General features: G+C 38.1%; 1 protein-coding gene across 1 annotated transcript in view; it reads right to left on the bottom strand.

Moving 5' to 3' along the window:
* Window positions 1–5,325: 5,325 nt before the first annotated feature.
* slc1a7b (solute carrier family 1 member 7b) overlaps window positions 5,326–14,694 on the bottom strand; it is a 61,122-nt gene continuing 51,753 nt past the window's right edge. The window contains exons 7-11 of the mRNA XM_008407803.2: window positions 14,120–14,353; window positions 13,772–13,966; window positions 8,055–8,189; window positions 7,835–7,934; window positions 5,326–7,456 (exon numbers count right to left, since the gene is read on the bottom strand). Coding sequence (XP_008406025.1) covers window positions 7,196–7,456; window positions 7,835–7,934; window positions 8,055–8,189; window positions 13,772–13,966; window positions 14,120–14,353 — 925 coding nt within the window. The 3' untranslated portion in view covers window positions 5,326–7,195. The remainder of the gene's footprint in view (window positions 7,457–7,834; window positions 7,935–8,054; window positions 8,190–13,771; window positions 13,967–14,119; window positions 14,354–14,694) is intronic.

Genomic DNA, 14,694 nt, shown 5'->3' on the forward strand with positions numbered 1-14,694 from the left:
TCCTGTTTTCCTCTTCATTTTTATGTCATTTGAAAATGGCTGCTCTGTCAGCAATATTACCAATGCAATCTACTTGGATTTGTTAAAGCAAATATAGCAACCAAAGCACTCATTTTGTTATTAAAACCACAGAAACAATTGAATCAAACATAGAAAACAGCAGTGGTGGAGAAAGTACTCAAAAAATGTACTCAAGTAAAAGCAAAACTACCACATTAACATTTGTACTTAAGTAAAAGTAACAAAGTGCTAGCTTTTAAAAATACTTAACTATTAAAAGTAAAAGTACTTGCTGAATGCATTACCTAATCCCTAATACAATATCATTAAGTGAACCGATCGTATTTAATTTTATTACATTAGAAATGTGCAATTTTAATGAACAATGCCCCAGATAAAGCATGTTTACTCTCTGTAACATAGTTTAGATTTAGACATGTGATTCTATGCATCATAATTTCAGGGATGGAAACATCTTGTCTCCTGTCCTAACAGCATGAACTTCACTTTTTTTGCCACTAGTGGCATTTATTTTGAAAGACATCCAACTGAAAGGGGATGGAAAGAAGGTGGGTGGGGGAGGACATGCAACCAAGGAGCCACGTAGCAGAGTTGTAGTCAAGAGCACCTACCCAAGACCAAGTCAAGACCAGCACCCCGCGCTACGTGACGCAAAAGAATTTTGTTTTACCTATCAAAATTGCTTCTCAAATTGATCTGAAAGATCCACATTCCCATAAAACACCTAGATATTATATTCTTAGAGCTGAAATACATTTAATCAGTAAAGATCCGTCCAGAAGAATTGGATCGTTCTTGAATGTCATATCAATGCAGACTTTGGTCACAGCGTTGTCCCATATTTGCGACACCTCAGTCAACACCTCCACACAATAATTCAGCGCATGAGTGACAACTTTTTTTCATCGCAGATGCAACATGTGTGCCTCAGTCTGTACAGCTAGCTTTGCTAGCATCACGTCCACATAGCTTACCTTTCTTTAAGCTTTCCTTCGAAGTGACGCTAAAAGTTGGACGAAGTCCCCACCGTCTAAAAACGAAGCACTGCTTATTTTACATGTCGACATATCTATGATTTATGCAGCGCTATTATATTACTGACATTAGACAAACATCTTCTCCCGCTCAGAGGAAACCACTGCGCATGTCTGGAGCTCCGCGTGCGAGTAAAGGGGGAGGCGATGGTGACAACAGAAACGTAAGTCACGTTATTGCTTGGATTTTACGGCGCCACCTTAAGTCCCTGAACTTCACATTTTAACGGACAAAAAGAGCAACGCAACTTGGATTTAACGAGTAACGCGACACTGTTGTAGAAATGTACTGAAGTAGAAAGTACAGATACTTACTGTAAAATGTAGTGGATGGAGTAAAAGTAGAAAGTATCCATTATTAAATCTACTTAAGTAAAGTACAGATACACAAAAATTGTACTTAAGTACAGTAACAAAGTACTTCTAGCGAAGTACTTGTAGCGAAGTACTTGTAGCGAAGTACTTGTACTTCGTTACTTCCCATCACTGGAAATCAGGGACATAATTCTATGTTATTCCTGGATATTTTACATAGCTAATTACAGACCAACACAAGCCTAACAAGATTTGTTTTGATGTTATTATTCAGCAATGTAACAAAAGTCCAAACGTTTTAAGTTATTTTAAGCCAGAGTAGTAATAAAAAAACAACTGCAGAGTAAGATTTTTGTGCTTGAGCAGCAGCCTTTTATTGTACTGCCGACCTCAAATGGACTTATAGATGTGATCTTTGAAAGACTGGTGGACTTTCTCCCAGTCAAAAGTTGTGTGATCATAAAGTATAACAAATGTTCTCAGTATGTCCCTGGGTTCAATTTTTATACTTGTAAACCAGAACATTTGATTTGCAAGACCCAGTGCATCAGGGCTCTAAGGATACACACACTCTGCTTTGAAGTCCTGATTTGATATGGGTTTGGTAAAAGAGGAAAAAATGACACCAAATGCTAGATTAAACTACACCTAGGCATAAAATAACCTTCAAAAACAGACATGGAGAACCCCTCCTGCACTTCTGAAGAAAATGGTTTTGCTCAACAAGTAAAGATGATTTATTTACTAATGATTTCTTTTTAACATTCTAAGCATTTAAACAGTTTTCATCCAAATTAATGTCAACAATTCTCTACAGACCGTCTCAAACAAAAAATTGAAAACTGAACAGTATCTAATTTTCTAAAGAAATAGTCAAATAAATTACTAATTAAGATAAGGTTAGCTTATCAAACCTTATCTTAGTGAAAAACAAAAGGCCACATAGAACTGAAAAATCTGAGTCCAAAAATACTTTCAACACCATTTCAAAACAGCATGGCTTCCTGCATGTCATCATGAATTATTATCAGTCAATCATGCACTGCTATGGAGTGGGGATCTTCAGATTTCTTCTCCATCTGCACATTTTCTGTGGTTGTTATTGAAAGAAAACAATCAAAACTATGCACATACTCTCCTGGGTGACAGTGGTGGCTGCCTTTAAAAGAATTATTCTTCAGCTGATCGTATGTCCCAGTCAATATTTTATTACATTGCAGTATAAAATAAATTTATCTGGATAAAATGTCTCCTTTTTCCAACGAGAAATGGCAAAAACGTAAATGGACATACTGGATATGTTTCGGCATCTTTATATGCTCAAACTAAGCTGTGACCATGAGTTTAGTTGTAATGTAGTGCTGTGTAATCCTAACCAATCAAAGTTAGTCACATTTATCATTTTAATTGCACCCACAATTAAAATGATAAATGATCAGACTTATGCCTCATACATAACCTGTAAAACATTTCGATTTCAGCACTGATCTAAAGCCAGAACCTCTTTAATGTTACACTAAATGCAGCCAATGACTTACTTCTGTGTAGAAATAAATAATGAGCTATGCATGTTCTTATTATTTTCAGTATCATGCTGTATTTTTGGATGAAATACTTCAATCAAAAGAAAAAAAACCCTTATCAATATAGCTCAGGAAAACGTACCTCTTCTTTTATGCCCCAGCCTGTTTTCCACCAAGATATCAAATATTTCCTATCAAATTAAAATGCTTAACATATAACCTTCATCATGTTGCTATGAACACAGTCACTTGCACATATTGTAGCCTTGTATCGTCACATAGAGTATTACAGTCATTCAAAAAAGCAATAAATCATTGAAAACGATGAAAAAAATTGCTGTCTGTTTCCTTAGAGTCAGCAGAATCTTCTGGATAACATCGCTGCAGCTTGTCCTACAAACTGAAAGTTGTTTGACGAACAATCATTTGGTCTCAATATGCACCAAGTGCCACGGTGCTCCATATTGGGGGTAGAGGTGGTTGTGTATAGCCAAAAGAAAGCACAGAGGAATGTTAACATCACAGGAGTCAGATGACTGGATGAGGAAAACTGAAACTGTGAAATCTACTGTTGGTCATAAGACTGAAAACCTGAAAGCAGTTCGACCTTATGTGTGATCCAGTCGCTCAAAGTAACTGAAATCTTTCATGTAGGAGAGTAATTTTCTGCTGTTTCAAGGCAATCTTTTCAAGCATTCCCTGTAATAACCCCAATAATCTCCAATATATGGACACTGTCAACAGCGACTGAACGGTAGATGCATTCATTTCTAACTCAGTGAAATTGCTTATCCAGGAAAAACAACAGTCAGTGATTTTTGTAGAATGTAAGATTTATCTTGGGTAATTTGGTGATACAAGAAAATCCTGACTACTGTGGACACTTTCTGAAATTTCAAGGAACTACCTAAAAACACTCAGAGACTCCTGACAGTGGAGGAGCGATGGACTGCTAAGGGAGACAAGGAAATCAGTTTGAATCGGAAGGTGCTATCATCAAACACAATAACTTTGGTTTTGTTGTCATTCAGGGTCAGATAGTTTTGAGTTAACCATTCTTTAACATCCAGTAGACTATTTAACAGAGACTGCAGTGGGTCACAAATATGCCAATTGAAAGGGAAATATATTTGGATATCATTATCAAACTGATGGGAAAAAATGTTATACTTTCTAAAAGGATGACAGAGTGTTTAAAGAAAACAAAAAAGAACTCAAAATGGATCCTTGAGGTACTCCACAAAAACCAGTGTCCCAGAGCTGCAGTCCTTTCTGGGGTTTGTCAGCTACTATAGACGATTTATTGAAGGTTTTGTAAAATTGGCAGCCAACAGCTAATAGCTGTTGAGATGCAGAAGATTTGGGGTTGTCAGTGGCAAAGGCAGTTAGGTAACCATTGGTCAGATGATTGTGAACAAGGCTTTGAAGAGATACAAGCCAGGCTGGTTGGCACACCTGTTCTAGCTTATGCTAATTTCTCCAGGCCAGTTGCAGTTGCCCTGGAGCTCCGCCCCTTTGCCTTTGGCCGCCATGGACTAAGAACCACAGAGAGGAACATGGTCAATTACTGTTCCATGAAAAGTGGGCAATGACAGATACATTTCGAGACTATTTACTGGGACAGCAATGGACTATATGGAGTGAAAATGAGATGGGCAGGATCTCATTCTCCTGCAAGGCGAGTCTGTAGCTGCTTATCAACAGGCCAGCCAAGTCCTCAATTTTAGCCTTTCCTGCTTTTACATTAAAATATTTGTCTTATAAAGTTGTGACCACTTTTATCTTTATTTTTTCTATGAATTGTGAACCAAATAAAATATCTGTTATTTCTTACAAACCACTGACTATACTTTGCATTTGTACCACTGATCACTTGATTGACTTAGAACAACCAGAGCAAGGTTGTGTTTTTTCCATCTCTGTCCTTCTTGCATAATCTGTGTTCCATGTGTTTGAATGTTAATTTCTACGCTGGTTCTTGGCCTTCAGAAACTTTTGTGTATATGAAAAAAAGACAGATGATGCAGTGGAGTGAAACCAGTGTGTGTTATGGCACACGTAGGTCTGACTTTCTTGCAAGTGTTTCTGGTTTTTATGTGAATTGGTTATTAGCCATTAGCCATATGCACAACCCTGCTGTAGAGGCCCAGTGTGCACATTCTGCCCCGATTTCTATAAAACATTCATGTTCGGACATAGCAGCTGAAAATATGAATCCCAGTCAGTTAAACACAGAGCATTTTTTTCACCACTCTAGCAGAGAGTGGTGAAAAACTCTTTTGATCACCCTTTTCCACTGATCAAAAGGAAAAGGGTGATCCACTGGTTGTCTTTTTCTTTTTTCCTTTCTGAAACAGCATTGGCTGTGGACATAATCAATCTTTAATATTGGAGAAACACATGCAGCAACTCAAATAAACACACACAAAAAATATATGTAGACAAGAGTTAGGAGTTTATTTGTGTTGTAAAAAGTCTAATGTGTATTAACAGTTTTGAGATTTAGACTGTTCATAAGACAAAACAAGTGAAAGTATCATTTTTAGACTAAAATGTGTTTTTTTTTTTCAGATTAACCAATGAGATCAGCCAACACTTCAACTCCTGTAAACAAAATGACTTTTTTGTCTCTATGATTTAAGTAGCAAGCAAAAGAAGAAAAAAAAGACTTTGTTAAGATAACATTCAATTTATGTTAGTCCCAAACCTTGATTGCTATGGTGTGCTTTCTGTTCAGCCTTGCACACTTGACATTGTTTCTTTTTCACCACCCATCATTTCTGGAAACATTTCTTTCTCCAAATTTCTTTATGCTTATCTTCAGCAACTTCATTGGATGTTGTATTGTTACAGGGAGGCTGGGTAATTGTGAAAGCTGGCTGGAAATGTTCAACATTAATAGTTCATTGAAATGTCAAAAAGCTCAAATCCAAATAAAGTCCCAAGTCTTTTGATTTGATCAAGTTTAGCCAAAAGCCATTAAATTTGTCATATACAAATGTCTTTTTTCTTCACATATTAGTTGAAACATAAAAAAATAAAATCACTTCAGTTCCCGTCCTTATCAGTCAAGGACCATAAGGCAAAACCATTTAAGTTTACCTTTTCATCACCAAGCTCGAGTGTACGCTCTTTTGCATGAATGTGGTTCTGTAAAGCATTCATGAAAGTCAGAGTTTTTCGTGCAATAGAAAGAAGCAGACTATCTGACAAACGCTCAAGAAAAAAACTGGTCAAGGAGTTGAGCATTAAAGTGCCACAGAAAATTAAAAGTTTGTTATAAAGGAAAAGTTGTCTTTTGAGAACCCAGTTTTAGATTCTAGTGCCAAGATGTCAGTACCATTTCAAATGGGCCTTTCATGAAAAGTGAGAGTAATGTCAGAGTATTTCTGACACTCAACATTATTCACTGCAGTTCCAGCCTGATAACACTGGTCATCATACACACATATGAGCACACACACAGACTCTACAGAATCCTTCTCTTGGTGCATTTTTCAGACAAGTGACTGAACTATCTTTACTGAATATACAATTGCATCAGTCAATATCTGACTCTGGGACAGAGACAAGTTACCTCACAATGTGCTCCAACCAATCATTGTAATTTTCTTTACATGTCATTGTATTGTTGTAAACATGTTTTCACTGTGTGAGTGGAACCATCTCGTCACTTAGGAAGCGTGCAAATTGGAAGGAACAAAGAGTGACTTCTTGTGTGAGCATGAAAGCCAGTCCTGGATCAGAAGAACAATGCTTAAACATAGTGGCAATGGAGAGAAATGGTTTTGCAGTCCTTTTCCTGGCAATGAAGAAATGCAAATAAGAAGTTTTTAAAACCCGACAGAGACAGAATTGAGAAAAAAAAAGAAATAGCACAGCTGGAAAACAAACTCCATTCACAACACACATGTAATTTGTATGAAAAACTTATGTTAATTTATTCTCCACTAAACCATATGGACCAGACCCTTCTTCCACATAAAAACTTTCCAGCCGATTTTTCCATGTTTTCCAAGGTGTGACACTGGCCAGTGTCTATTGCTCACAAATTCTGACCTTTAAATAAAAGAACAACTTTTTGTCATTTCTTTTGGCATGACCAGTGCTGCAGTATACAACAAGCTAGCTAGCTGGTTAGACAGACAGATTGCTAGCTAGCTGCATAGCTAGATAGGTAGAGAGATGGATTTTGGTACTGCAGGATATAAAATACAATATTGATGCTGTTACAAGTTCCCTTTGCTTCTGGGCATCCATCTGTCCAAATACACTTATATCAAATGAAATTGCACTCAGTGGCTATACATTGGTCTCAAGGCCATTCATGTCAATGGTGCAGTGTTCTTTGCTCTTCTTCAGATATCTTGGAGGAATTGGAGGTTTCTTTTTGTCTGAAATCTGCTGAACACCTTCCTCAAGCTGCATTAGTCGAGCAACATCAGGAGGAAGGAGCTTGTGTTTGACTCCTGAGGAAGGCGGTCGAACGTTCCCATTGTTGTTGTGGCAGTTCATTGTGGGTGGGGGATTCACTGGGAGTTTAGCCTCACAGACCAGAGGTACCTGTGGACAGGACATTTAAAAAAAGTACTTACAAAAGGCAAAAAAAAAACCCCAACAGTCTTTGTTTCTTTTTGTTTTGATTAAACACCTCCAGAGAATTTAACACAGTAAAAATGAAAATCCAACTGAAAAAAGTAAAGTTTTAAGCTGAAACTTTAAAAGCAAATTCAGCCATCAATACTCAATAGAAATGTGATTACAAATGACCAGACTTTGACTGAATCATTGTTTGTTGATAAATGTTTGACAAAGAATTATGTTTTGCAAATTTAAAAATATGATGTTGAACCATGTTTAAAAATCCAATACAGAATGGATTTGTTTTTTTCAATGAAAGGTTTTAAACAAAGTCTAAGCAACCAATAAATTAGAACCAACCCCATCACCCTCCTTGATGAAATCTTTCCTGCAGATGTGTGCCATGATGCCTGTGGCCAAAGCATCCCCCATTACATTTACCATCGTTCGGAATCTGTCCCTGTAAAGGAGAGAAAGGGAAGTCGAATCAGAAATGCAGCGACCACGCAGCAAAAATGAAGCCGGTATGCTCAGCCCGATGAGTTTTTAGAGAACATTAGTAAAAAGAAGCATGACCTACAGTGCCCAGTCCACTGCAATGATGAGGGTGATGTCATCAGTGGGCAATCCAACAGATGTCAACACAATTACCATGGTGACCAGTCCAGCTTGTGGTATCCCTGCTGCGCCGATGCTTGCTGCCGTCGCTGTGATGCTGGTAGAGATTTGGAAGGTTAGCATTGTTCCAATGAAGGACTGAAATTAGTGTTTATGTTCTGTCAATTCACAACAAAAGTCATCTCAAGCTAAAAATACAAATTTATATTATTCACAGCTGGGTTGTTCAAAGTGTGGGTATTTAAACAGACAAAGTAACTGCAAATATTTAGTCATCTTCACCAAGACTGTCCCAGTGACAAAATGAATACATTTTTAGTATGTAAAGTGAATGTGAGTAAGGAGACAGAGTCTTGACCAAGTAAAAATAATGATAAAAAAGAACAAAGAAGAGTTAATCTGTGTTCTCTAATTAATGAATGGTGTTCTCTGGGCACAATTATCATATATTTAGTCTCAGAGTTCAGTTGAAGTGTGTTAATTTTCAAAAAGTGTATTTCTTTAAGACACTGTAATTCTGACAGTTTCAATCACTGTCGTCCTTCATTTGAATAAATGTAATAGGAAATACTATAAAATATGCTAATGATCTCTCCAAGTGAGTAAAAATACAATATAGCAAATATATGACATATAGCAAAAAGGTTCTTGAGGTGCACCACATAATTACCCAGTAGAGTCTGACATGATATGGTGACCGAAGAGACAAACCCCTCCATTCAGAAATCTCCACCAAACTAAGAAGTGTGTTAAATAAGGGGATGCAATCTACAATGTAAAATCTCAGTAAAAGGTACAGGTATTTAGGAGAAGCAATATCATTTATTTTACCAATTTGTTTTGCTTGACAATACTGGATTTGAGAACAGTTCTGGAGTTATTTTAAATATTGGATTCAAAGGCCTTAAGGCTCAACGTGTGAACTTCCCAGAAGCTGTGAGTTTGATCACAGCTCTCTTAAAAACACCAGATATCGGGGGACTATTCCTTTTCAGTTGAATAAAGCAAAAATAAACTGCTGCAGAATGAATATTAGAATAAGCCTTAAGAAAACACAACTATGGTCACTCACAAAAATCTCTTCAAATATATAAATGGTCGATGATTAGTCCTAAAGAGAAGAGAAGATCAAATGAATGCTTCGTTATATTAGTAGCCACCATCTTGTTTTAAGTTGAAAGAGTCTGCAGCTTCATCACAGGAGGAGGTAATCAATGTGAAAGTTGAAATCATAAACAATTAAAACCTTCCACTTGATAATTAGTGTTAAAATGTCTCTACACATTCAGAATGTAAGGCTCAACCGGAGCAGGGGGTCAATAAATTACAATACAGTAGAATATATTTTTCATGCCTACTTTGAAGACCTGGCATTCAGAAGTGAAAGATCAATCCTCCATCTGATTACAATTGTAATTTTCTTTAAAGACCACAGCAAGACGTCCCCCATGACCTTGGAGTAAAAACTGAGGAAATTAGAGGACGTTTTTCATTAAAATGCAAAAAAAAAACTTTCATACTGTTGTGATGTTTCAAATTTAAAATGATCCCTGATTATAAGTTAAATTTGGCTGAAGTAGAATGGTGATTTAGCAGATAACATTGTACTGAATGTTCATTTGTCACATTCTGACAAATGAACTGCAGGTGTGTAACCATAAAATGTAGTTGTGGAGTAAAATGGGGAAGGCGCTAACATTGGTAGTGATAGTGTGAGCATCAACCATAGAAGAAAAGAGAAATGGAGATCGCTATGACGACTACAAAGCATATCTTATATTAGCATATGTGGGCCTTGATTGTTTGGATGGGTACCTTCACCTTGGAAAGAAAAATGCTTGCAAGTTGAAATAGTCAATAAAGCCCGAGACGAGGCAGCGTGCAGAGATAAAACAGACATTCATTCCACTGCTCATGATATGGTTTATGCTCAAGGTCAAAGAACTGGTCAGATCCTTCTGTGTGATAATCGCTGAACTACATTGTTTGATCTCATATGAGTTTTAATCAAATTTGAAACTCGGGGGTGGTACTTTCTATAAACCACCTTATAATGACTTTGAAACATCGGACATACTCCGTACCAACCAAATAATAAGAGGGACCCGATCACGGTTGATTGGTTACAGAACTATAAGAACTTTGAAGCTTGGGAACAGCTGGGAGCAGGGCTTAACCCAAAGGGATAGAGGGTCTGGTGGAAGTGACCAAGGGGGCTTTTTGTTAAGAGCAACACAGCTTCAACGTGGTAACAATCAAAAGTCCTCACATTTCTGAAGAAGTCCCATGACATCCAACCATCAGTGACAAAGTTTTAAGAAATAAAGTCCATATATAAAGTGTAAAATGAGTCATATGTGGCCCTGTCACACTTTAAGGTAGGACTGAGTTGCTCTTTTGCTGTTTCCATATTTTGTGTGTGTGTGCGTGTGTGTGTGTTGTGAAAGACTGATATGATGAGGGGGGTTAAAGTCATCCCACTTCTATTACCTATGTTTTCAAAAGTGAATTCTGAATCAGCTGACTTCTGCAGGGGTGGGAGGAGTGATGTAGCGATGATTCATGGTTTGTGTGACTGGGATGTGTGTGACCAGCAAACATCACGATTTACAAACATAAACAGGACTTCTGATGAGAAGGTTACAGGTGCAGAGCTATGTATTTTCCAAGCACATAGTGCCATTTCTTAGCACAATTATGTAACTATGTTAACTTCAGTTGTTAGAAAAAAATGCAATATTTAAAATATGGCTTCAAATTTGATTTCTTAATTTAACGCCTTGAAATTGGGTCTCTGCCTCTTTAAAAGCTCCTGCTCTTTCTGAAACTCCGCCTTCAGGAAGTCATCACAACACGGCTCCTCTATTAACCCTTTAACTACATTTTTACCAGCGTTTCACTGAGAAGCTCCTATAAAGAGCTCAACAGATGTGCAGTTTCACCAGGTGTTTGCTAACTGCTGCTGGCTAGTCTGAGGGAGCTGAGTAGGGGAGTCGGAGGTAAGGGCTGCTCTGTGAGCTAGAAGCTTGGGAACTGCAGCTTTGAGTAGAAGCTGAACCTTGAAGGCGGGGCTAGGTCCACTTAGGTGTTTTGCACAGCTCAATGGTTGCCATGGGAGATCATAGGATTTCTCAAACACATGAAAGAATCAAGGCAACACTTCAGAAATGTTTTTGATGAAGGAATTGCATTATAACACAATGCAAATCCCTTTAAGAATTTGAGCTATATTATATAAACTTGAAGTTGTACTTGGATAACAACAGGATTGCTATATTTGGTTTGTTCGCCATGATTGTTGTGAAAAGTGGAGATACATGCAGCTTTTAGGTATGACAACAGGATGCCAACGCTGCATGAACCCTCTTGACTGCCAGCTATAATTCTGTACATTCAGAGCTGTGGAGGATATCACTGTATTCACTTGTGATTAATGAGTGATCAGGGGGAGCTCAGAGGCAGTTTGCCTTTCGGGGTTCATGACGAGAGTATTGTGAAAAAGCCAAGCAGACAGGCCACCTCCCTCTGTTCATATACTGTAGCTCAAGGTGAACAGGTCTTTTACTCTGAAATATGGTTAGAAATGTGAAACTACTTATTTAAATAAAACCTCAGACTCTAATGTTTCACTCCCCCTTCTCATCTGTTTTTACTAAGTCTTTTCTTCCAGACTCTTCCTCTCAACTACCCTGGAGGGCGGCGCGGTGGGAGGTTGTCTGAAACAAAGACCTGGCTCCAGTTGGTGAGAACTTTCCAGAGTTCTACCTTTCAAGAAGCCAATGTTCCAGCCACAGCAGCCATCTTGTTACAAGATCAGACTGACCACACAGTAATGACAGCAATTTTAGAAATCTTTTAATCCTTTGTTGCTCTTGTTTCACACCCAACGCAGACACACACACACACACACACACACACACACACACACACACACACACACACACACACACACACACACACACACACACACGCGCACGCACGCACGCACGCACGCACGCACGCACGCACACACACACACACACACACACACACACACACACTCACACATGTACACGCACATGCACACACAGTCACACAATCTTACAATGGCTGCATTTCCATTAGCCACAGACTGGGCAAATTGAAAGTATGAAAATAAATTTGATCAATGGCAATTTTGAAAAAAAAAACAAACAAAAAAACTAACATTTTTAGATAAAAAAGTTTGTGCATCAGGTTAGAATGAGGTGGTTTTTCAACCTTTGTGGAAAAATGGCAATGGAAACAATTTTTCTTTGCATCACACAAAAGATGTGATCAACAACAAGATGTTACTACTGGAGAAAACCATGAAGAAGATGACAGGAAACAGTAGGAGGACGATGGTTTGTTTTTCAGGACAATGCACAGCTGGTTCCACCAGAGATCTCACAGCATCACACAATTCATAAAACTTTGTGTCACTGAATCCGTGTCATGTTGAATCCATAACTTTTCCGTAAAATCACTGACTGCAATTTCCCCCAAATGCTGCATACGTAATCGCACGTATTTATGAGGGGTTTGTCGCGCCAACGCCTGAATATTATAATCAGAGTCTCCAATGCCTCTGATCAGTGGCGGTATCAGATTTCGCGACAGGGGCAATCACCCAGGGCGGCATCTAGTTGGCCATAAATTTAATTTAATTCCCTATTTATTTGAAGCCACACTATAGAAAAATTGTGTTTTTTCGACATTAGTAGAATATACACATTTGTTTCATTCAAACGCAGCTAATGATGATTATTTGCAAATGTAAATCTTGTAAATGTAATGGTAGCAATTTGAGTGTTTTAGTTTCCATCACTTAATATTTCTTTTCTATATTATAGATATTTGTATGAATTTTATGCTACTGTACTAAACTCTACTGTACTCTTCAAAAAGTGGTGTATCATGTATATTTGAATCCATACCCAAAGTAGGTTAGACAGAGAACAGAAAGTAGAGAGACCAAATTGACTAAAATAAAACAACAAGCTTAAATTTAATGACTCAGAAACCTGAGATGGAACTCAAACCGAAAGTAAAGTATGGAACACAACGAGAGAGATGGATTTTAGATCCTCTGGACACAAAAGTGAGGCTGTGGTGACCCATGTCGGACCTTAGAATGCTGTCGTAAAGGCTGCAGAGATCAGCAAACTTTGTTTCATAAGGGTCAGAAGAGAAAGCAGGGACTTGATACAAAGGTGGGCCATCCTCAACCCCCCTGGCCCCTCACCTCCCCATTGTCATTGACAGAAACAGGAGCCAAATAAAATGGTGGTTGTAGGAGCTTGAGACAGAAGTAGAGGAGGATATTTTCTGGAAGACAGCAGTGAACTCAACGTCGACTGAAAACCCAACAACAGTAAAGGCATTCCTGACTGAACCAGCAGCAGGGGCATTGGCAAGGACTGCAGCGTAAATTAGCACTAATTTTAATTATAGAGCTGTATAATTGTGTGGTTCAGTATTGATTAGGAAATATGTTGGCAAATTTGAAAAAAATTAGTTTTTGTTTCCATTGAATAAATAATTACTGTGCTTTCAAAGTCCTCAGGAGTCCAACCTATTTCTTAGGACTGTCACATTATTTTCAGAGAGAAGGAAAATAATTCCAGTGAGCCTCCAAGTAAATCAAATCAAAGTATATATTCAATATAATACACTGACCTGATAGTGATGATCTGGCCAAAATCCAGCTCATAATTATTAACTTGTGCAATGAAAATGGCCGCCACAGCTTCATAAAGGGCAGTGCCGTCCATGTTGATGGTGGCGCCCACTGGGAGCACAAATCGGATGATGCGTCGGTCAATGTGATTGTTCTCTAAGAGGCACTTGAAGGTTATAGGCAAAGTGGCAGAGCTGTCGAAGATAGAAAAGAGATGTCATTAGAAAATTTTAAATCCAAAATCAGATTAAATCCTTTTATAGAAAAGATCAAGAGAAAACCTTTTAAAAGACGACTAGAAACAAATGTAGAACATATGTATCTAATTGTGCTACTTATTTCTTTACCTGGAGGAAGTGGCCAGGGCTATAAGCAAGGCTTGCAGGATTCCCCGGATGTAAACGATGGGGCTTTTTTTGGTGATGAAGAAGTACATGGCAGGCAGGATGAACAAGCCGTGCAACACCAAACCAAACACCACGGTGATGGCATAAAAACCCAGCTTCTTCCCCATTGCAGAGGGATCACTCATCTCCAGGATTTTACCAGCCACCAGGAAAACGATGCCAAATGGAAAGTACCTGGCAGGACGAAGTGTACACCGGCTAGTTCATTTATGAGTGCAAACATTAGGACCACTAATAAGTGAAAATACGTAAATATTTATGACCCTTTCTCACAGGATAAGGACTATTTTATGGCCTCCACAACCACACACTGTTTAGGAAAGCGTCTGGATCTACAAATTAATGAAACCTTTAGTGTGAAGATAATTATAATGTTTTAACTCTTATTACTTAGACACTTTGGTTGTTTTGACCAACTTTTTTCAATGCTGTTTCTTCATGACTTGTACATTGTTACTTCATGTTGCAGCTGAACCGTGATGCCACTGCTGTGGGTGGGACATCTCATTTGTTGC

Source organism: Poecilia reticulata, chromosome 4, assembly GCF_904066995.2.
Source record: "Poecilia reticulata chromosome 4, P_reticulata-male-v2, whole genome shotgun sequence".
Taxonomy (NCBI): Eukaryota; Metazoa; Chordata; class Actinopteri; order Cyprinodontiformes; family Poeciliidae; genus Poecilia; species Poecilia reticulata.